This window comes from Humulus lupulus, chromosome 4, assembly GCF_963169125.1.
Source record: "Humulus lupulus chromosome 4, drHumLupu1.1, whole genome shotgun sequence".
Lineage (NCBI taxonomy): Eukaryota > Viridiplantae > Streptophyta > Magnoliopsida > Rosales > Cannabaceae > Humulus > Humulus lupulus.
In genome coordinates this window covers 118,773,616-118,798,208 of record NC_084796.1, presented here as the reverse complement: position 1 = coordinate 118,798,208, position 24,593 = coordinate 118,773,616, and the positions used below count along the sequence as shown (strand labels likewise).

General features: G+C 37.0%; 1 protein-coding gene, 1 long non-coding RNA gene and 1 other non-coding gene across 3 annotated transcripts; 2 read left to right on the top strand and 1 right to left on the bottom strand.

Annotated features, from left to right (window-relative positions):
• The first annotated feature begins 1,741 nt into the window (after positions 1-1,741).
• LOC133829132 (uncharacterized) lies at positions 1,742-4,065 on the top strand. Its single transcript, XR_009891556.1, has 3 exons — positions 1,742-1,760; positions 1,844-1,897; positions 4,038-4,065. It is a non-coding gene; the product is annotated as an uncharacterized LOC133829132 (long non-coding RNA).
• Positions 4,066-15,915: 11,850 nt separating this feature from the next.
• Positions 15,916-16,867, bottom strand: LOC133832508 (uncharacterized). The gene is made up of 2 exons (XM_062262845.1): positions 16,615-16,867; positions 15,916-16,502 (listed from the first exon to the last, which is right to left on the bottom strand). Exons 1-2 carry the CDS (start codon positions 16,865-16,867, stop codon positions 15,916-15,918), a joined length of 840 nt encoding a protein of 279 aa, XP_062118829.1.
• Positions 16,868-17,431: 564 nt separating this feature from the next.
• Positions 17,432-17,538, top strand: LOC133833364 (small nucleolar RNA R71). The gene has a single exon (XR_009892745.1). It is a non-coding gene; the product is annotated as a small nucleolar RNA R71 (small nucleolar RNA).
• Positions 17,539-24,593: the final 7,055 nt, after the last annotated feature.

Below are 24,593 nucleotides of genomic sequence, written 5' to 3'. Positions count from 1 at the left end.
AAGCTATCTCAGCTGGAGAATGCTTTCAAAACTTGCACTGTTGATGAAGATGTCTGCAAGCTGGGCCTCTGTTTTTTGGTTGAGGGGGTTCTGTATGCCCCGGAGGGAAAGTTAAATGTATGGGTCGATATGCTAAAGATGGTTGAGGACATAGACTACTTCTTCAACTATCCATGGGGGAAGTTGTCTTTCAAGAAGCTTATCAATTCTTGCAAGAAGGATATTGACACATGGGAAATCGAGTATATTAGCTGTACATATATTTAGTTTCCATATTTAGAAATTGATCAGATTTTGTATTTATGTTAGAATATCATGAAAGACCTATATATTTGTAACATATTCATCTTAATAAAAATATAATTCGTACCATTCTTCTGAATTTCTTTATGGTATTAGAGGCTCTATTCTCTCCTTCTGGAGAAAAAAAAATCCTGTTCAAGCTCCGGTTTTCTTCTCTGACACCAGTAGCTTCTGTCCTTTGTCCTGTTTCAGTTAATCAACCAGGAGTCATCACACGACCAGAAGCCCATTGCATGGCACTGTCGCAGCCCAGAAACTCAGGAACCCTTCGCACGATCCTATCCTTGTCCAGCGAGTCCTCCCACGATCTCAGAAGCATTCTCAGCCATCTCCAACGATCTCCTAATATCTCAGAAGCATTCTAGCACTCTTGGCAGTCTCAGCAATTTTTTTCTCACTCGCCAATTTTGAATTTTTTTTTTCAGATCTCCCAGCGATGGGCACCACCAAGGATGTAGCGCACCAATTTTTTCTTTAGTTTAATTAATTTTGTGCTTTATTTTTTTAAATTATTTGTTAAGTGTTAGGAAATTATTTTTAATTGTTTGAATTGTTTGGTAGAAATTATGTGAATTCATTTTGTTAATTGTTTATTTAATTTTTTTTAATTTGTAAGTAAATGAGTGTTGGTTAGATGCACCAATGTGCATGGTTAGTAGAAATGCACCTTAACACTTGTATGTGTGGATGTGCATTATTGCATGGTGATCATGCAATAGTTTTCCCATGCATTATTCTAGATTTTTCTTTTATTTGTTATTTATTTTTAATTTAATTGGAAGGAAAATAATGGGAGAAATAAAGAGAAAAGACTCGAAAAGGCTTGGGTTCACACAAGAAAGAAATCGAAAGCAAATGCTAAGAATAGAAAGAGTTGTTTTTTTTTAATTCTCGTATCTCTGGACCCAGCCACAGTAAAACAGGAATAACTTGATCTGTAGGCGTCCGATTTGGCTAAACTTAGTACCGTTAGAAAGATAATTTAACTATCTACAACTTTTGTGAAATATAGTTTCTCCCAAAACGCAACGAATAAGAGCCAAAATCGTGTCCCAAGTGGCAGGACCCTAGAACTACGAAAATTTGACATTTCCTTATTAGCGTGGTGTGCCAAGGAAGGAAAAAGAGAAGTTAGTAGGCTGTAAATTGTCTAAGGGATTTGATTGGCTGAGTACAATTTTTAATTGATTTGATTTTTGATTTATTGTTTAAAGGAAATAAAGAATTAATAGAAAATAGGTTGTCTTTTCTTTATATTGGAAAACCTAGACACTATAAATGGAACCTTAGAACCCTAGAGAGCATTTTTGCTCATCTCTTCTCTATACCATAGCCGTCCACCTAGAGAGAGAAAGAGAGAGGGGAGAGAGAGCTCCTGGAAGAGGGAAGGAAGAAGGAAGGAGAGAAAGAAAGAAACCATGGGGAAGAGGTAGTTAGGGATTTCGAAATCCCTAAGGGTAAGTATTGGTTTTAGTGTTGATTTCATTAGTATATATTTTTTCTTCTTCTCTTTTCTTGATGTGGGTTTCGAAAACCCTAGGTGTGTTCAAGAGAGTGGCCATAGTTTTTGGATCCTTTATTTCTATCAAGAAAGGTAATGAGAATTCCTAGCCTTTTTGCAGTTTGATTGTGACTTTGTACTAATGATTTGTGTTTTGACAAGATATATGCATGCACGGATCTTTAGTTTTGGAGGAGTTATTGCTTTGTTGTAGATTAGAGATTTTATATTGAATAATGAAATGGTATATATAATTTGATACTTGCATTTTAGAAACATGCTAAGGATCTCTTTGTTTTGTTATGGGTTTGGAAAGATTAGTTATTATTTTGACCATATGGATTTAGACTAGTGCCTGCTTTGGAAATCATGATCTTGCTGCATGTTATTGTTATAGGTGTATTCTTGTTTTATTAGGAAGCATGTTAGAGTAGAATATGTGTTATTTCCATATTTTGTAACCTAAAGTTTCTTGTAAACTGTTAAGAGTTTTATGTACGTATTTATTTAATTATTTGAACATATCCTTGTGAAATATTAAATGGGAGCAGATAGGTTTAAAGAGACAATGGTGTCTTATGATAAAAGTTGCAAAAAGTGATGCTAAAGTCATGATAGGGGTTTCGGCCATGGGTGTATATTGTGGCCTAGACTTGTTTAAGTTAAGGTTGTTAGTTTGACATGGTTAAATGTGGAGTGAGGTGCATATAAGCATGTGTTTCAATTTTATGCTGGTTGATTTTGTTATGCCTTCTGTGGAAATATATATAATTTTGCAAGAGAATCAATCATGTTTTGGTAATTCACATTTTAAAACAAAGACAAGCAAAAGGGATACATTTCACATGAAAATATGCATTTTTCTTCAATCTAATGCATGCAGTTTTTTTTTTTTTTTTTTGTAGATTTTATGAAAGAAAATATCGTTTTAATCCAAGATTGTGATTATAATTAAATAAATACTTGCTAGAACTGTTGGTTAATAATAAGAAAAAAATTGTAGGTATCAAATAAATTGAACCCTAGCTATCTATATGATGATTGTAGTATTTTCAAATAAAAATATGTATTTTCACACTATTATTTATTTGCATTTTTTTTGTTAAATGTGAAAAAGAAAATGGTTTAAATTCATTTTGTGATATTAAACAAATATTTAGCTTGCTGAAACTTTAGGTGGTTAAAAGAAAAATGTCTTATAATTTAAAATAAGTTAGTTAAACACCCCAATAAATTAAGTCTTAAATAATATATATGAAAATGTAATTTTTCACACTTTATTTATGAATTTTCACATTTATAAACATGTCATTTTTATAAGAGATTAGTAAAATTATTTTCTAAAAGGGAACAAGAAACTTATTTAGTTATTCTAAATAGCCACAAAATTTGTCTCATTTTTTTATGCTATTTAAATAATAAATGAAATTATTATTTTATGAGAAATTAGAAAATGCTTAATGGATTATTTTATAAAGTAAATATGTTGTATTCAAATTTGCAATTTAGAGAAAAAATTAATGGTAAATAAAGTATGTTGTTGAATTTTGTTTGAAGAGGCAAGAAATAAGCATGTAGGAACTATTGTTTTAAGACGTTAGATTTTAAGAATGCTCCCACGTATGCATGTCGCATGAAAATACACTTTTATGTAAAAAAATATGTCTAATATTCAACCTTATGATATTTTCTTAAAAACCATGCATGTATGATAGGTAGAAGTTGCATTATTCTTTTGTGATTTTATGTGAAAAATGTTCATGTCTGGAAATTATGTGTAAATTGCACTATGTGTGGATGGCCCATGCACACATGAGGTATATGAGTTGGGCACAAGAAAGTCTTTTGTGATGCTAAAGAATGCTATTTGATTATAAGTATAGGCTCGTTGTTAAGTTTGTTCATTTTGGCTTTGCTCGGACCTGAGGTAAGGAAGTTAGATAGAACTCTATTTATTTATGCTATGAACGGTAAGATGGGTTTGTTGAGGTTAAATGTTATGTATGATGACATACCATGAGATATGAAGTATGAAATGTTATTTTGAGATGATATGATGAATTTGATGAATCATGTATGTCCTTTGTGTTGATATGACTGGATTGCATGTGTTTTGTATGCTGTATGAGAAAGTAAATGGTTGTTAGTGTGTTGAATGCGACACAACAAATGTGTTACTAATGACATAAAGACGTAACCCGAGTTACTAAGGATATAAAGATGTAACTCATAGGGCGGACGGGCCGATGTTATTCAAGGACCAGAGCCTCTTGTTTACCTCAGGATGTGACATGGACAAGATAGGGGGCCATGTTCACAAAGATATGATGATGATGTTGATGATGATGTTTATGATGATAATGTTTATGATGATGATGTTTATGATGATGATGAAGTTAAGTATGATGTATAACGATGTATGAATATGAATATGTTTTGTTGTGTTAACTTGTGTGTTGTTTGTACTTCCTTACTGGGCTTTTAGCTCACCTCCTTACTTTCCCTTCCAAGTAGCAAATATGGTTTCTCTTTGGCACGTGGGATGATGTGGGGAGTTCCGACGTCACAGTGTGTATGGTGTGGGGGTATCCTATGGGCGAGAAAACGATTAGGTTAAATGCCAATTTTAAAGAATGATATTATGTTTTATTTTGTTTTCAGAACTTATCAGTGGGACTTGAACTACATTTATTTTCTTTAAAAACATTGCATGAGAACTTTGTTTTATTTTAAATATTGGGCCCAACTTGCATGTTTTAGAAAGGCCCCACTGAAATTTTCATATAGTAAGTGGTTTCCTTCTATAAGTTTATGAGCATGGAGATGTTTTACAAATAATTAGTTTAGGGCATTTTACAAGGGAAAAGCTCTCCTCACAATCTAGCGGTCCACTCAGTTCCCTTCAACAACCGGACACCACTTCTCCAGCCCCAACTCAGTCCATGGGCTCCGTGGGAGCACTTTACATCCATGACAGTGGTTCCATCCAAATTACGACACAAACTTGAGGGTAAAAATTATTTGCAATGGACCCAATCTGTCAAAATTGTCATTTGTGGTCGCGAAAAACTAGTCTATATCACTGGTGACCTCCCTGCGCCTCCATTGACCGATGCATCTTACAAGGTATGGCAGGCTGAAAATTCAATTGTGCTTGCTTGGCTCATTAATTCTATGGATCCGAAAATCAGCCGCATGTATCTATTTTTTAAAACGGCTAAGGAGGTATGGGATGCTGCTCAGAAATATATTCTGATCATGGGAATACTTCTCAGATATTTGAAATTCGCACAAAACTCAAAGAGATCAAGAAAGGTTATAAGATTGTGACTCAATATTTTTCGAACTTACAAGATTTATGGCGGGATCTCGATCTGTATCTCGAGACCACACCTCTCTGTAATGGATGTAGCATAATCCAGAGACAACAATTAGAAAAGGAACGAGTTTTCAAGTCTCTTACGGGATTAAACAAAAATCTTGATGAAGTCTGGGGCCATATAGTTAGTTGTTCTCCTCAACCTGATACTAAGGAAGCTTTTTCTGAAGTTCGTCATGAAGAAGCATGACGCCGAGTCATGCTTACTATCCCTGAATCCCAACATGTTGATGGCTCTACTCTCATTTCATGGTCTTGTTCTTCATCCTATGAAAATCCAATCCCGATCCACTTCCAAACTGCGTGGGTGAACGACCCTGGTGTGATCATTATCAACGCCATGGACACTCCCGCTCCACTTGCTGGGAGATTCATGGAAAACCTGCTAACTGGACCCCTCAACGTCAACATGAGAGGAAGGTGTTGCGTAAAATAAAGTAAATTAAAGCTAAGTGAAAGTGTACATTGTCAACAACAAGTAATACAATAGCTAGTGCCATATATCGTCTCCACAATGACTGTTCTTAAGTTTTTGATTGTGAAACTAAAGTTTAAAAAAATGATTTTAAAGCACGAGAATTAATTGAAAAGATTGTGATATGAGAACTAAGTTATTAAGGACTAGTTAAATGAAGAAAAATAAAAGAAACAACTTAGGAAAATTGTATCAAGGAGTGACAAATGGTGTGATGGCAGCTAGAGTAATTATCCTCTAATATGCAACTCAGACATTGATGCTGGATTGATGCTGTAGCAATCGGTGGTCTAGTAGTCAAGAATTCTAATTAATTTTCATAGACTTTCGTCAAAGAACTATGATTCTAATGTTTTAACACAACCACATATGTCTATGCTAATTTAATTTTGAAGATTCAATTTAAGCATCAATTCCATAAGACTATGCATGGTAATAATATATGTCTATATCACTATAATGTTGAAATCAATGAATTCAAGCATGCACCATTCAAATTGTGTGTCAATTAATTCCAAAGTTTTCAGATTTGGACATTAACTCAACTTCTTACTAAAGGTGATCAATCATTAGCGAGCATTAATCATGAGAAATATTTGAATGAATAAACCTCAAGTGCATTAACATCAAAATCAAAATATCACAAGTTACATATTAGGGTTCAAATTATCCTAGCTATTTAAAGTTTAGCTCATGGTTACAAACTCAAAAACAACCAATTTAATAAAATCCATAATTCACAGAAGTGAAATTAATGAAAAACTAAGAGAATGGGTAAGAATATCAAGCCAAAATAATTTCTCCAAATGGCTTTGTCTTCTAGCTTTTTCTCCTTGCTTTTCCTCTATTTTTCTTCCATACCACGTTCAAGCTCTTCCTAAAATATGGGTGTTCTCCTTGTATCAGGCGATTGTCTCTATTTTTGCTCCCTGTCCGTTTGTTTTCCAATTGGGGGAAAAGATGATGATAGGTCTAGGTCATTCACCTTGCTTACCCACGCGGACCTCCTCTTCTCCAATGTCCTTTCTTTTATTTTTTAAGAAAAATGGACCCAAAGTAACTTAAAGGCCCGAAATTCAATTAATTACCTTTCAACCCAACTCAAATAGGTCCAAAGAAAGAAAATGGGCTGGATATGATAGTTATTTAGTCTCCCACGTGGTCTTTAAAAAAAACTGGCAGGTAGAACGTAATGCTGCTTCCATGTTGCAGCATCCCAAAATCCTGATTCACTTCAAGCTTCAATTCCCTCTCAAAATGTCTAAAGCTTTACCAATCATCTGCAAAGAAAAAATTTAACATTTTAGGATATATTTTCCAGCATTATACAAATATTTAATATTATCTTATTATATTTAATTTTTAACAAAACTAAAATTGAGACACTACAAAACATCCTAAACTACTATGTTCTTGATAAAAATATAAGTTTAAAACTATAAAAATAACTGTAATTCCTAGAGTTATCACATCCCCAAACTTATCTCATTACTCGTCCTGAGTGATGACTCTACTACCCAACAACACACAACACTACAAAAGACACAAGCGACACCACAAAGACACAACAATTCATTATCCTCTACCTATTACAAGTGAACTCAATCCCCCCAACTCACTCAATAGCACTAATACTACACTTATATGCTCAAACACGGTTACAATGCAACTACAAACAACTTATTTATTTACACTTAACTATATATACATATCTCTCTTCTTCTTTTTTTTTTCTTTTTTTTTTCTATATTTTTCTTTCTTTTCTTCTTTTTTTTTTTAATAAATACAAGGAAACTTAAAAAAAAAACATTTAAAATAAAAACATTGAAGATAACCAAAACATAAACACAATTAACAAATTTGAGCATATAAGTATATATTAATTAAAAATTATGAACACCCCAAGAACCAAGATACTCTTTCCTCACGTCCCCCCAAACTTATCTTAATTAATATCCAAGAAAAGTTAAGCCTAAGGTTTGGTGAGAAATAAAAATAAGATATTCAAAAAGGGATTGACTATCAAGTTAAGGTTACATGAACAAAATAGGCAAATAAGCTCAAAGTTGGGTCACTAGGGATAATAATTATAAGGTAGGCATGAAAAGCTCAGCGGTCTAAGAAAATTGCCTAAATCTTCTCTAAATCATTAAGCCTCCTAGGATTTCGCCTTAAGGGAATTATCAAGCCAATTCTAAAAACTTAAACCTTCATGAATACTTAGTTTAATCTATGGTGATGGGTTTCATGGTCAAACTATGCACACTCAATTGGGACACACTCTTACTATGGTTGAATTAGCACCAAAAACTTTAAGTACTAAAGGCTCACTAATAAACAAGAGTTAACAAATATTGCAATTTTGTTTTTCTGAAATTTTATCGTCAAGCCACCCAAAACTTTAGCACAACCCTTACATAAAATTGATTCCAATACAACCTAGACTCTAGATTCGACACAAAACAAACCTAACCAACACCTAAAACATAAGAAAAATACAAGACATTAAGGGAAACACACATAGCCCCCCCCAAAAAAAAAAACTTAAGAGAGAGCAATGTCCTCATTGCTACCGACACACAAACAACAATAGCAGTAACAAAACATCACAACAACTAGAAACAATCCAAAGTAAAACAACATAAAAAATAGAAGGCAAAGAAAACTCCCTCCTATCACTGGTTGCCACCATCGACATCTTCATCGCTAGCCTTTTTGTCGTTCTCGGTGCTATCTCCTCTACATGGAGTTAAGATGCTGTCTAGGAATTGTGGCAAGAACGAGAAAGGCTTTGTGAAATTCCTCGCAAGCATGTTCTCTATGGATTGATCGTGCACTCGAGCATAGCACCAATATGCTTGTTGTTGCTGATGCATCAAGTGCATCATGTCCATCATTTGACTTTGATTGGGGTCAACCATAGGGGAGTCACTAGAGGGAGCATTAGCAGGCATAGTCGGGGCCTCATTCTCATGTGGTGGCGCAACAAGCTGGTCATGGTCAACATCCGGGGCAACAGAAGAAATTTCCCCACGCTTCTTTGAATCAGAAGTCCTCAACACTTGAGCTATGTCATATGGGGTGATGCGACCTTGGATATACTTCTCATGGCCCTGCTTAGACATTGGGACACCTGCTTGATGACATAGCTGCGTGATCAGGGAGGGAAAGAAGGCATGCCCCACATTCTTATTGGCACACTCTTGTATCTCTCGTGTGATGATCTTGCCCACATTGATGGAAAATAATAAGAACATTCTCTCCCTATTGATTGTGGAAGTGTGCACGGTGGGCATAAAACTGATGCGAACAAAGTAAAACCATACTTTAGCTTCAAATGACAAGAATTCCCAGCGACATGTGAGGCAAACTTGGGTGGAGGAGGATATCCACTGAATTCCAGAAATAGTAAGATCATCCAATACTTGCTAGCATAGCTCCTAGTAACAGTTTTGAAACATGGCTGCATAGTCATCATCCTCAATATCTGGTAACCCATAAAGAGCATTGATGGCTTTGGATGTCAATGGGACTTCTGTTTCGTGAACCGTGACACTTTGTGACTGGGTGGTCCAAAGGTTGGCATAGAATTCTCGCACAACAGTGTCATTTGGCAGAAGGCTCGGGCTACAAAACAACTTCCAATGGAGAGCTTCAACGAGAGTTCAAATAGAAAGGGGCACTTTCGCATCATCGACACTATTAAAATTAAATCCATTGTATGCTAAATAGTCTTTGGTGCAAAATGTTGTCTCATAGCGATTGGCGGCCTCAGTACCACTTAACTTAACATAAGAGCTGAGCTGCCTAGCAACTTGCTTCTTACCCCGAGGCATTGTCAACAAAGAATCCAAGCAATAGAATGCAACCCGAAGTTTTGCTTACAAAAAGGCCCCGACAAATCAAGTGCAATGCTCTCCAAAGTATAGCAAAATGGATTTGAAATTCAGCTTCAAATGGTGCCCAAGAATAGCAAAATTGCCCACTAATGTATCCCCCACTTTGGCAACACAATAGTAAAAATTGCACTGAAAAAGCTGCTCAAAACATAGCTAAAATGCCCAAAATTTTTTAGAGATATCGCCAATTCAGTTAAGTCACTCGTGGTAACCTCAATAAAATTCAAGCAAAGTTACCCAATATGAACTTGAGAAGCATAAGCTACCATTCTACACGGTTTCACTATATGAACAAATTTTTTATTTCAATGCACAAAAAATAGACCACATATCAATTCAGCGAGCAACCATACCAATCAAGTAGCAATACTCAATGCAAGAACAACACTAAACCTCGTCATAGTCGTGAGCAATAGTACAATAAATGATTCAAAAGTGATTCAGTCCGTGTCATTATGGACCGATATACAAAGTCAGCTCACTTTTATCAGTGAGGACGAGCAAGAAATATAGTTGACCAGTATGCAGATCTCTATGTGAGAGAGTTAGTACGTCTTCATGGGACTTCAAGGGCAATACCCGTTTCTGATTAAAAGGGAAATATTCATAATTTGGCCCGTTATGGGTATATTTAGCATATATGTGATATATGTGTGGGACCACATTATTATGTGGATATATTTGGGTTACTCGGCACGAGGCGGTCCTAAGGAGCAAGCTAGTGGGAAGTCATAACGAGACCAATAATTGACTCGGTGAGAGTCAAGGGGTATTTTGCATATTTAGTAGATTACCAGGATTGGGTAATGGGGAAATTATTTGAGGATATTGAGAGTAACGGGAATTATAAGACGTCAATTATGATTAACGGGATATGTGGCAAACGACAAGTTTACCCTTGAGGGGCAGTGAGAGAGGAATTTGGCCCTAGGGGCATTATGGTCATTTTAGTGCCCATATAGTGACTTAGTCACTCTTTCCTTTAGCAATAGGAAACCCCCTAGAACCAAAACAGAGCGTCACTTTCCCTCAGCCTTCTCTCTCTCGTTAGTCACCTCCTCTCTTTGTCTTGAGGAGTTTTTTTCAAATTTTGAGGGGAGTTGGCTTGGAATTAGAGGCTTGAAGTTGGGTTTTAGTTAAGGATGACTTAAAGCCTGAACTACACAATTGAGGTAAAGCTACAACCATTTATTTGGTTAAATTCTCCCCTGTTTTTATAGTGTTCTTGAGCTTGAAGTTAAAGGTATTGGTTTAGTGAATTGGTGGAGGTTTTTGAGTGAGTTAAGCTTGGGTTTTGATGGTGTTGATGTGCTGTTAATGTTTGGGGGTTTGAATTATGGTTTTGGGAATTGATTGGGATGATTTTGGTAATGTTTTCGCTAAGGAAAAATAAGGATTTCTGGGTTCGCGGGGTCATGCCACAGCCTTGTTCTTAGGCGTCGTGGCCCGTGTGAACCTAGGGCACTGATGCAGTTCTACCTGGGAGGCATGCCGCGACCCTTAGGGGCATGCCGAGGCCCGTGTCTGGATTTTCCAGACATGGGGCTTTCTCTCTGGGGGGCATGCTGCAACCCTTAGGGGAAAATTGCAGCATGCATGGGCAGCTTTGGCCAAAATGGGTTTTTAGTGACGGGAATTCAAACCTAAGGGCTCAAGATCGATCCTACTACCCGATTTAGTAGAGTTCGACGTCCTGGAGGCTAGGACTTGGTCTAGAAGAGTTTATTCGCTCATTGTTGATGGGATTCTATATTATGGTTATGACTAGGTTATCGCTAGGGGCTTGGAACTGGGATTGTGCTCGAGGGTCGTTTATTGGTAACCTATGCTTGGACCAAAGGTATGAAAACTGCACCCAATATGTGGTACATGTGATACATGTGGTTATGGCATGGCCTGAATTGTTGATCATGAACATGAATAGGGCATGAATGCCTGAGTGTGTGCATGATTATGATTATGCTTGTGATTATTGATTAAGCATGCTGAATGCTTTGTATCGAGATATTTGACATATGATATATGCTTGTTTGCATTATCTTATTGAGAAAGGCTTGGCTTATCAGTCACGGATGGAAATAGCGCTAAGTGCTGGTCGAAAAACATTGACTTATTAGTAAAGGATGACAATAGCGCGCTGAGTGCTGGTCGTTTTGGTTAGGCTAACCAGAAGCGCTAGGTACGCTTAAACAGGGGATAGGACTAAGGGACATGGGTTGACTTATTAGCCCCATATCATAGCATTGACTTATTAGTCAAGAACGACTTTACCACGTTGAGTGTTGGTCAGCGCCAGGTACGCTTAAACAAAGGATAAGGCTAAGGGACCCGGGGTGACTTATTAGTCCCATATCCTAGCATTGACTTATTAGTCAAGGACGACATTAGCACGGTGAGTGCTGGTTGTAAAGCATTGGCTTATTAGTCAAGGATGACATTAGCATGGTGAGTGTTGGTCGTAAGGCATTGAATTATTAGTCATGGAGGACATTAGCACGATGAGCGTTGGTCGTAAAGCATTGACTTATTAGTCAAGGATGACATTTGGATGATGAGTGCTGGTCGTAAAGCATTGACTTATTAGTCAAGGACAACATTAACACACTGAGTGCTGGTCATAAGGCATTGACTTATTAGTCAAGCATGGCGATAGCACACTGAGCGCTAGTCCATATGATTTAGCCTAATTAGGAGTGCATTATACGCTTGACCGACCTATTGGTCGGAGAAAACTAAAGCGCTAGGTACGCTAGGCCAGCTCCAAGGCTGGTTATACAGAGGACAGGTTAAAGGGCCCCGAGGTGACTCATTAGTCCCATATCCTAGGGCGTTTAGCCAATATGATTTATTAATCACGTGTTTGGGCGCTGAGCCCCAGTATGATTCCACAATCATGTATTTTGGGCATTGGGTCCCGATATGATTCATTGAAAATTTATCTAGGGAAATTGGCCCCATATGAAACTGTAGTCATTTATATGAATGTTATGCATGCATGAGTAGAGTTATTAATGGTAGGCATGCTTATTATGATTTAACAACATGTTATTAACTGCTTATGAGCATGTTTAAGTTTTCTTGCCGAGCCTTGGCTCACGGGTGGAATATGGTGCAGGTAAAAGGAAAAGAAAGCTGGACCATCCTTGAGTTGGAGAGCTTAGGTGACGATGTGTACATATGCGGCTACTTAACCACCACAGTCGAGGGTTTAAAGAGGAACTAGGGTGAAACCCTATTTTGCCGCTTAGGTCGGCAGGTTGTAACTTTATATTGTAATTAACCTTTTAATTGTATTTTGGGATCCCATGTATACAGTAACCGTTTTAGTGAAACATTTGTATCTTTGACCAAAATTTTTAACTCCAAACCATTAATCATATTTAGTTACACAGTTATGACCAAATGACTCGTTTAGCGAGTTTAACACTATTTAAAATACATAGTGTAACAGTCCCTGAGTAGTAGGGCGTTATAGAGTTGACTCCAAAGGGTGGCTGAGTAGTTGAGGGAGACGCGAGGTGGTCGGAGATGGCCATGGTGGTGGCGAGTCGGTCTAGTGCGATTGGTTGGGTTCGTGGGGTCGACTTTGTGAGAAACTAGTAGTGTGAGACTTTGGGTCGTGGCTCTAGGAGGAGGCAGATTTGGGGTTGGCTTTGTGGGAAATTGGTAGTGTGGTTGTTTGGGTGGTCAGAGTTGACGAGGGCGTGGGGCAGAGATAGGTGGAGGGTGAGCTGAGTTCGTGGTGGTCGGCTGGTTTGTGGGGTTGGGTGGAGATGAGGCATTGGGTTGTGGTGGTGTTGTGGGGTTGGGTGGTGCAAGGTGGAGGTGAGATGGTGGGGCAGCTGGGTGAGAAAAAATTGAGATGATGATTATGATGATAGGATATTAGGGTTTCAAAAGAGGTTAGGGCTAAAATTTGAAAATTTAGGCCCAAATAATTCATTGAATTTAAGCAACTTTGCTGAAGCATTGTACCAACTTTGTTGTAGTAAAGTTAAGTCAGAGAGTTATCATTCCCACTAAAACTTTGCTGTAGCATTACATGAACTTTGCTGCAGCAAAACTAAGTCAGAGAGCTTGCTCAAAATTGATGTTGCTACGAAAAAAATGCCAAACTCTGCGACCCATTTCATTCCATTTTCTTTGTAACCACAAGCACATTAAACCATCAAAACCAAAATCTAAAAGAAAAGATTTACTATATATATATTTTTCTTTACTACTTTTATATATATATATTTTGTTTGGGTTGCATTACAATAAATCTCCAAAATCCACAACAACCCAAGTTGTTACATCTTCTTCAAGGATCCTCGAAAGAGATTGAGCACTTGTTTTGCTCTACCTCTCCACCCCAATAGTGTTTCAACCTCTACCCATTGACCTTGAATTCACCTCCTTCATTTCCTCTCAACTCCATAGCCCCATAAGGATAAACCTTAGTAATAGTGAATGGCCCAGACCACTTGGACTTGAGCTTCCCAGGGAACAGTATGAGTCTAGAATTAAACAATAAAACTTGCTGCCTTTCTTCAAATGAACAGGGTTGGATATGCTTGTCATGCCACCTCTTTGTCTTTTCCTTATAAAGCTTTGCATTCTCATATGAAAAAAAATGCTTTTCTTCCAATTCATCAAGCTATAGCTTTCTTTTCTCCCCTGCCAGTTGCAAATCTAGATTGAGTTGTTGGAGTGCCCAATAAGCTCTATGTTCAAGTTCCATTGGTAAGTGACATGCTTTTCCAAACACTAAGTGATAAGGAGACATCCCCAAAGGAGTTTTAAATGTCATTCGATAGGCCCATAAAGCATCATCCAACCTCTTGTACCAATCCTTGCGATTTGGATTCACCACCTTCTCAAGAACACCCTTGATTTCTCTATTAGACAATTCCTCTTGGCCATTGGTTTGAGGGTGGTATGCGGTAGCCACCTTATTATTCACATTAGACAACCCCGTTCATTGGAAGTGGCTTGGAAATCTTAGAGAAGTCTTTGATGAACCTTTCTATAGAACCCCACATGGCCTAGAAAGCTTCTAATGTTCTTCACTGAGGTAGGAGGTGGGAGCTTTTCAATAACCTCAATCTTGGCTCTATCAACTTCAATACCATGCTTTGATACTTTATGGCCCAAAATAATACCTTCCTTAACCATAAAGTGACATTTTTCCCAGTTAAGGACAAAGTTTATTTCTTCACATCTTTGCAAAACATTAGCCAAATTGTTTAAGCAGTCATCATAAGAATCACCAAAACAGAGAAGTCATCCATGAATACTTATAAGAATTTCTCCATCATATCAGTAAAAATGGCCATCATACATCACTGGAATGTAGCAGGAGCATTGCACAAACCAAAGGGCATTCTCCTAAATGCAAAAGTACCATAGGGGCAAGTAAATGTAGTCTTGTGTTGATCTTCTGGGGCCACCGCTATCTAATTTTAACCAGAGTACCCATAAAGGAAAAAATAGTACTCTCTCCCAACAAGTCTGTCTGACATCTAATCAATAAAACAAAGACAGAATTGATCCTTTATAGTGGCCTTGTTTAGCTTCTGTAGTCCATGAAAATCCTCCATCCAGTCAAATCTCTAGTACTAGTCAACTCATTGTCTTCATTCTTCAACACTATGATCCCACCTTTCTCAAGCACACACTGAACATGACTCACCTATGAACTATCAGAGATAGGATAAATAATGCCACTATCTAACCACTTGATGATTTCTTTCTTCAGTAATTCCTTCATGATAGGATTTAGTCTCCTTTTCCCCTCAATAAAACCTTTTTCACTGTCTTCAAGCAAGATCTTATGCATACATAAAGAAGGACTAGCACCTCGAATATCTGCAATAGTCTACCCAATGACCTTCTTGAACTTTCTCAACACCTCAAGCAACATTTCTTCTTGTTCACGAGTCAACTTCGCTGAAATAATGACAGGTAAAGTGGATGATGGACCCAACTAGGCATATCGCAAATGTGATGGCAAGACTTTCAACTCCAACTCACGTGGCTCTTCAATTGATGGTTTAGGAGCCTTGAAATCCCTAGATGACAACTTCAATGAATCAAATCGGCCTCTTGTTCTTAACCCTTGATAATTAGCCTCCAACCAAGCTAAGTACTCCTCATCATCTTCGTCATTTTGAGAGTCAAACAACAATAATCTCTCTAATGGATCATCAACATTACCTGTCTCAGAGTCCTTTGATACCAAAAAATCTACCACTGAAACAACAGAGCACTCCTCCATCTCATCATGAAACTTCATAGCTTTAAGAACATTAAAAGTAACCTTTTCATCTTGGACCCTCATAGTAATCTCACCCTTCTGCACATCTATCAAAGTTCTTCATGTTTCAAGAAATGGCCTCCCCAAGATAATGGGCACTTTTGTATCTAGCTCATAGTCTAGCATAATAAGATCAGCAGGGAATATAAATTTGTCTACCCTTACAAACACATCTTCAATCTTCCCATCTGGGTGAGCAAGAGATCTATTTGCAAGTTGAAGAGTAATTGTAGTAGGCCTGAATTCTCCAATCCCCAATTTCTTGAAAACAGACATGGACATCAAATTAATGATAGCACCCAAATCACATAATGCCATCCCACAATAAGTGTTTCCAATAGTACATGGAATAATGAAACTCCCAGGATCCTTCAACTTTGGTGGAAACTTGTCTTGCAAAAATGAACTACACTCCTTGGTTAGAGCCATAGTTTCAAACTCTCCTAACCTTCTCTTCCTTGTGAGAACATCTTTCATGAATTTCACATAGTTAGGCATTTGCTCAAGTGCCTCTACAAGTGGGATGTTGATATGCAGCTGCTTCAACATATCTAAAGTTTCTTGAATTAAGAATCCAACTTTTGCTTCTAAAAACGTTGAGGAAATGGAGGTGGTTGCTTTGAAATTGAGCTGTCTGGGCGACAATGCTACAAAATTCCAACAACATTCTGGGCAGAGGTAGATTTTTGTACACTAGGAATTTCAACATCTTTGTGGATTTTCTCATTTATTTGGATTGAAGAAGGCTCACCCTCATGCCCAGAATTTGTATTGGTATATTCTCCAACTCTTCCCCACTTCTCAAAGTGACAGCTTTACAATGTTCCTTGCCCACATTTCTTGGATTCTCGGTATCACTTGGTAATGTACCATGGGGTATATTTCTAAGCTCATTAGCTAGTTGCCCAACTTGGTTTTCTAAGTTCCTCAATGATCCCACTTGGCTTTGAATCATGGCTTCATTCTTCACTATATACTCCTTCAACATGTTCTCAAGAGAGCTAGATTGCATTACTTGTTGTTGTGCTTGTGGAGAATAGCCTGGTGGTAAATTTGGTCTAGGAGGCATAGAATTTCTAGTGCCAACCCCATGATTTCTCCATGAAAAGTTGGGATGTTGCCTCCATGATGGATTGTAGGAGTTAGAATAAGGACCATTCCTATTTGATTCCCCATATAACACACAACTGCTAGATTGGAAGGACAGTTGTCAAAAGTATGACCATCCCCACAATACACACAAGAAATGTTCTCCATTTGCCCCATTTGTGTCCCCATAGGCTGCCCCATTGAATGATTCATTCCCATGTTCATTGTCTTGAGCATATTAGAAATAGAAGAAACTTGGGCCACCAAGGAAGTGATGACATCTATATCATGAATACCAGTCACCTTTCTACCTGTAGATGATCTAGTAGTGGGCCACCGATAGTTGTTGTTGGATATCCTCTCAAGGAACTCATATGCCTCATTATAGGACTTAGCAAGAAGAGCCCCATTCACCGAAGCATCTACCACCATTCTTGTGTGAGTGTTGAGACCATTGTAGAATGTCTCCATTTGGATGCTATGAGGAATGCCATGATGAGGGCAATTTTGCAACAACTCCTTAAACTGCTCCCGTGCCTCATATAAAGATTCTTCATCAAGTTGCTGAAATGAAGTAATCTCATTGCAGAGCTTGGCATTCTTAGTGGGAGGAAAGTTCTTCATCAAAAACCACTCAGCCAAATCATGCCAAGTAGTCAAATAACCAGAAGGCAAAGAGTTCAACCAAGCTCTCACTCTGTCTCTAAAGGAGTATGGGAACAACTTCAATCTCAGGGCATCCTCTGTAACTCTGGGCAGCTTAAAATAATCACTCACTTCAATGAATAAGCGAAGATGAAGGTGAGGATCTTCTGTTGGCATCCCACTGAACTGGCCCATAGTTTGAAGCATTTGGAACATAATTGGCTTCAATTCAAATTGTATAGTCTGAATTTCTGGTCTCACAATGCCTGGACTGAGCTCGTTGAAGAGGGGGAGAGCGTATTGCCTAATAGCATGGTCTCAGTCATCTGCTACAATAACTGCATTTTCCCCATTATTGGCAGCTACTCCCCCTTGAACTACTCTTTCTTGAGCAGCTCCTACTTGATTTGCTGCTCTTTGAGCGGCTCTCTGTTGAGCTCCTTGCTCAACATCCATCACTACTACTTCCCTGTTGTATTTTTGTACTTTTCTCCTTCTTCTGAATGTTCATTCAATTTCTGGATCAAGGGGAAGTAGTTCAGAGTGTTGACTCTCATTCAGACACTGTTTGAACCTGAATTTGCACGAGAATCACCCAGTTAGCACAAACAAAAATTAAACCAAATTGCAAAATAATTAATTTCACAATGATTGACTCCAAACAACCCTCGACAATGGTGCCAAAAACGTTTTGCATAAAATAAAGCTAAGTGCAAGTGTACACTGTCAACAACAAGTAATACAATAGCTATTATCAAATATCATCTCCACAAGGATTGTTCTTAAGTTTTTGATTGTGAAACTAAAGTCTAACAAAATGATTAAAAAGCACGAGAATTAATTAAAAAGATTGTGATATGAGAACTAAGTTATTATGGACTAGTTAAATGCAGAAAAATTGTATCAAGGAGTAACAAATGATTTGATGGAAGCTAGAATAGTTATCCTCCTAATATGCAACTCTGACAGTGATGCTGGATTGATGCAGCAGCAACCGGTGGTCTAGTAGTCAAGAATTTTAATTAATTTCCATAAGATTTCATCAAAGAACTATGATTCTAATATTTTAATAAAATCACATATGTCTATGCTAATTTAATTTTGAAGATTCAATTCAAGCATCAATTCCATAAAGATTATGCATGGTAATAACATATGTCTATATGACTACAATATTCAAATCAATGAATTTAAGCATGCACCATTCAAATTGTGTGTCAATTAATTCCAAATTTTTCAGATTTGGACATTAACTCAACTTATTAGTAAAGGTGATTAATCATTAGCAAGCATTGATCATGGAAAATATTTGAATGAAAAAAATGTTAGGAAAACTTATACAGGATCTTTATTTATTTTCATGTAGATCTAATATTAAACAAATTAATATAAGATAACCTAGAACATATTTCTAAAATTGAATTCAAAGAGAAACAATGATAAGAATACTTACACTATACGCAGCGGAATGAAAGAGTCATTCCTTCAGTTTCTTAAACTCTTGTATCTTTTCTGTCGCAGAGTATTATCAAGAAACTGAACCATTCTTCTAATTTCTTCACAGTCTTCCAATGTATCCTTAGAATCACCTATACTAGTGTGGGAAATTCTCAACACATGAGATAGATACAGAGAGAAGAAGAGAAAATAACAAAGAGGCATAGAAAATAACTTGTGTTTAGAGAGAATCTAAAACCTATAAGAAAATCTGACTTGTGACTTGTCAAACTTATGTTTTGACTTCTCTTTAAGCACTCCTTTTATAAACTCAATCAGGCCATTTAATTTAATTAAAAAATCAATAAAATAATAGCCAATTAACAACCCTAGGTTGAAATTATCATGGGCTTTAGGCCCGTGAAATTTCCCATTAGATTATAAGCCCATTGGACTTAAAATCAAGACATGTATTATTTTCCATTGATTTAATTAATTAAATAATTATTTAAATCCTTTATCAAATTAATTATTTATAATTTGAACCTAATTTAAACTTATTTATTAATTTAGATACCAATTTATCTTAATTAATAAATCTACCCTAATTTCTCTTTTCTTCTCTAAATTATATAACTTTGTGAAACTATCCAAAATTGACCTGGTCAACTTTGATAATTCTAATTGATAATTAAATGAATTAATTGAGACTATCTAGATGATTTTATCCAAGGTACAATGGGGACCATGGGCCTATGAAATCAAGCTCCAATAAGTTATCATAAATCTAACAAATAAATTTACTAATAAAAGGAAACCATCGTTTCACTTCTTCATCAAAAGCTATAGATGTTCATATCTATGATTAACACTCCCACTCAATTATACTAATGAGTTCCCAAGATGTAAGTATGGGCTAGTCTGTAGGATAAGCTGGTAACGAACAAGTCAAAGAACTCAAATAATACAATCAGTTAGAACACTAACCACTCAAAATTGAGATTGAATTGACCTATGGTCAACTATATGATATGACTAGAATAGATAATAACGGTACGTTTACTTATCTTATCAACTGTCAATATCGGTCCTGTCCGATGTAAAAAATACATCCAATCTTATCTACTTTGTTAATATTCTGGAAAGAACATAACACTGTAATGTGTAAGTAGATCATATTGTAGATTGTCAAGTCAATGTAAATCCTGTGCACTAACTAATCTAGAACTAACATATTTTGAACATATAATCATATTTATATTCCACTGTGATTACGTCACTATAAATAAGATTAGCTATATGCTCGGGATTTAATAGAAGTTTATATTAAACAAATAATCATGAAAAAAAAAACATGTGAGAAAAGTGATTGACCAAGTCAAAAAATGTTTTCTATTCTTTTATTGATAATAAAATGAGATTACAAAGAATTTGAGTTTTAATTAGGGCATAAAACCCAAACAAACTCCCACTTGCACTAATTGAAACTAATGCCTTAATTATACTAATCCCATTTCCTTGATATGCTTATCAAATGTAGCTTTTGGTAGTGTCTTTGTAAACGGATCCGCAAGATTGTCTTCAGTTGCAATCTTCATAACCTTCACATCTCCCCTGGTCACATATTCTCGAATAATGTAATACTTCCTTTCTATATGCTTACTTCTCTTGTGACTTCGATTTGGATATCGTTCATGTGTTGTCACAAAACAACACAAGCAGTTTATCCATTTCTGGAATAACACCAAGATCCGAATAGAACTTCTTTAGCCAGACTATTTCCTTAGCTGCTTCTGACGCGGCTATGTACTCAACCTCCATGGTGGAATCTGAGATTGCAGACTGCTTTACGCTTCTCCAAATCACAGCTCCACCCCCAAGAGTAAACACCATTCTAGAAGTAGACTTCTTGTCATCGACATCAGTCTGAAAATCTGAATTGGTGTAGCCTACAGGGTTAAGAACACCACCCTTGTAGACTAACATATAATCCCTAGTCTGCCTTAAATACTTCAGGATATGCTTAAATACTATCCAATGTTCCGGTCCTGGATTTGACTGATACTTGCTCACTACTCCCACTGCATAGTAGATATTTGGTCTAGCACACAACATGGCATACATCAGACTTTAAACTGCAGATGCATAAGGAAATTTTCTCATTGCATCTTCCTCTTCAGGAGTCTGGGGAGACTGCTTCTTTGAAAGATGAATTCCATGGCGAGACAGTAACCGCCCTTTCTTGGAATTTGTCATTGAGAAACGTTCAAGCACTTTATCTATGTAAGCTGCTTGAGATAGAGCTAAGAATCTGTTCTTTCTATCCCTAATGATCTGGATGCCTAGAACATAACTTGCTTCACCCAAATCCTTCATCTGAAATTGAGTGCTCAGCCAATTCTTCACATTTGATAATTTCTTAACATTGTTTCCAATGAGTAAGATATCATCTACATAAAGTACCAGGAACACCACTATTTGATTTGCCTTCAATTGGTAAACATAAGGCTCATAAATATTTTGTTCAAAGCCATAGGTTTGATTATTTCATCAAACCTAAGATTCCAGGAACGAGAAACTTGCTTAAGTCCATAGATGGACCTATTCAACTTGCAAACTTTTCCTTCTTGTCTAGCTACTTTAAATCCTTCTAGATGATCCATATAAATGACTTCGTCAAGCTTTCCATTAAGAAAAGCTGTCTTGACGTCCATTTGTCATATCTCATAGTCGAGAGCGACTGCTAAGGATAGGAGGATGCGAATGGATTTGAGCATGGCTACCGGACTAAAAGTTTCCTCATAGTCACGCCTTCTCCTTGGTAATAACCCTTTGCCACTAATCAAGCTTTATAAGTCTTGATATTTCCATCAACACCTTGTTTCTTCTTGTAGATCCACTTGCACCCAATGGCCCTAAAGTCACTAGGTGCTTCCACAAGATCCCAGACGGAATTTGAGTACATGGACTCCATTTCCTGTTTCATGGCTTCGAGCCATAGTTCCTTTTTAGGACTTGCCATTGCCTGTTTGAAAGACAACAGATCATCATCACTAGTGTCACCAACAACCATATTAATTTCACCATCCAAACCATAATGAGCTTGGTTCCTAGAAACCCTCCCACTATGACTAGGTTTCGTGATAGTTTGCTCAGGAACTGTGGCACTTACTTCATTTAAATCGACTTGCGTTAGTTGGACAAGAAGAGTGGGAATTTCATCTTCAACTCACATTGATGACGATGGAACATTGGCTGGAGTCAATTCTTCAACCATCTCCTCTAAAACTACTTTGCTGCGAGGTTTGAAGTTTTGGACATAGTCATTTTCCAGAAAAGTAGCATTCATAGAAGTAAACACTTTCTTTTCTGAATGAAGAAAAGTCCACCCTGAGTACCTTTAGGATTGCCAAGAAACATGCAAACTTTAGTTCGTGGTTCTAGCTTTCCTTCCTTTTTCCTCAGGACGTGGGCGGGACACCCCCAGATTCTATAATGGTGTAAACTGGGTTCACGACTATTCCAGCATTCTAAAGGTGTTTTGGGGATTGATTTTGACGGCACGAAATTGAGAATGTCATTCGCGGTTTCAATTCCATATCCCCAGAACGAAGTTTGTAGAGTTGAGTAACTAAGCATGCATCTAATCATTTCCAATAAAGTTCTGTTACGGCGTTCCGCTACACCATTTTGTTGCGGAGTACCTGGGGCAGTAAGTTGTGATAAAATCCCAAGTTCAGTTAAATGATCTTGGAACTGCATATCCAAATATTCTCCACCCCTATCAGATCGCAAGATCTTTAACATTTTACCCAATTGGTTCTAAGCCATTGCTAAGAATTCCTGAAACTTTGAAAATGTTTATGATTTCCTATGCATTAGGTAAAGACATGAGTATCTAGAGTAATCGTTAATGAAAGTGATGAAATACTCAAAACCACCCATGGCTTGTACATTCAAAGGTCCACAAACATCTGAATGAACAAATCCAAGTGGTTCTTTGGCCCTATCACCCTTTGCAGAGAATGGATGCTTGGTCAGTTTGCCTTCTAGATAAGATTCACAGACAGGTAATTCACCTAAGGTGAGTTCCCTCAAAGTCCCATCCTTTGTAAGTCTTTGAATCCAATCATAGCCAATGTGACCTAGTCTTAAGTGCCATAAATACGTCATATTATCGTTATCGGTCTTTTGGCGTTTATTGGTCATAGGTTTAGCTACTTTGAATAAATCATTGTTAAGAGCGAGGGGTTCGTTAGGTCACAGAATTAAAGCCTGTTTTCCAAACATGCAATACACAATTGTGATCCATTGAAAGAAATAGATATATTAGAACTTGTGAAAGTCATAACAAATTGTTCTAATTGCAACATGGAAACTGAAATTAAATTTCTACTAAAATCTGGAATAAAAAATACATCATTTAAAATTAAAAATTTATTTTCGAACTTCAGACGAGCTCTTCCTCTAGCTTGGACCGCAACGAATGTTCTGTTCCTAACTCTAAGCTTTAAGCCGCCTTCGTTCACTTCCTCCCACAATTCAAGAAGCCGTAAAGAGTTGCAAACATGGTTGGTAGATATAGAATCAATAATCCAAACAGATTTATCATTCTCTAAAACACATGTTTCCAAGATAAATGAACTATAATCATTACCTTTGTTTTTCGCTGATAGAAACTTAGAGCAATCTCGTTTCCAATGCCCCTTATCTTTGCAGTGAAAGAACTTATCTTTACCTTTCTTGTTTTTCTTCTTCCCCTTATGCGTCTTTGCAGCCTTTGCATGCTTAGGGTTGTTGTTTTGTCCATTCTTCCTCTTGTTTTCAGCTTTCGAAGACGAAGTTTGGTTAGCTTCAGCCTTAGCTGGATCAGCAGCAACAACAGTAGTCTTATTTTCTCCTCCTTTACTAGGTCCACCCATGATAGGTTCAATAATCTGAAGCTCGTTTATGAGCTGTGTCAGACCATAGTTGAGTTGATCACGAATGTGCAGACACTGTGCCATCACTAACGTGCGGAGACGGTGATATCCACGCATTTACGGTGCCATCACGAGCATTGACGGTGCCATCATGAACGTGCAGACATAGTGCTTGTTGGGGATTCCTCAATCATGATTAACTCGGAGTTGTCACCAATCAACTCTATGTTGATATTCTGCTTCCAATTAAGGAAGTTTTCTCCAGTGGGTTACTCCATCGAAAGTGGAGAAAGGATGGGAGTAGACACAGACACTACTTAATTTAAAACTACAAATTATCAATAAAATGGAAATCAATCACATTTGCTCAATAAAACTCCTATTCACATAAATTTCAAGAAAAAACACAACATATACCAAAATATGTAAGATATGAGAATAAAATACCAAAAAAATCATATCTCTATTTCTTTAGGTTTTTAACTAATCTATGATATCCTTGTCCCAATTGGCGAGAGTAAAAAATACCACTAGTAAAATAGAGTTGTAAACTCATTTAATAATGGACACCATTATTAACAACCTACTATTCGATCAAAATAAGAAAACAAAATCTCTTATTTTATGAGCTAGACCCACTGTTTC

What these genes read in the sequence shown, in the direction of transcription:
- LOC133832508 (XM_062262845.1), bottom strand. Translation starts at nt 16,867, where the DNA reads ATGCAATCTAGCTCTCTTGAGAACATGTTGAAGGAGTATATAGTGAAG. An exon ending in TATACCAATACAAATTCTGG is followed by an intron (nt 16,503 to 16,614) that starts GCATGAGGGTGA and finishes GGAATTTTGTAG; the next exon opens with CATTGTCGCCCAGACAGCTC.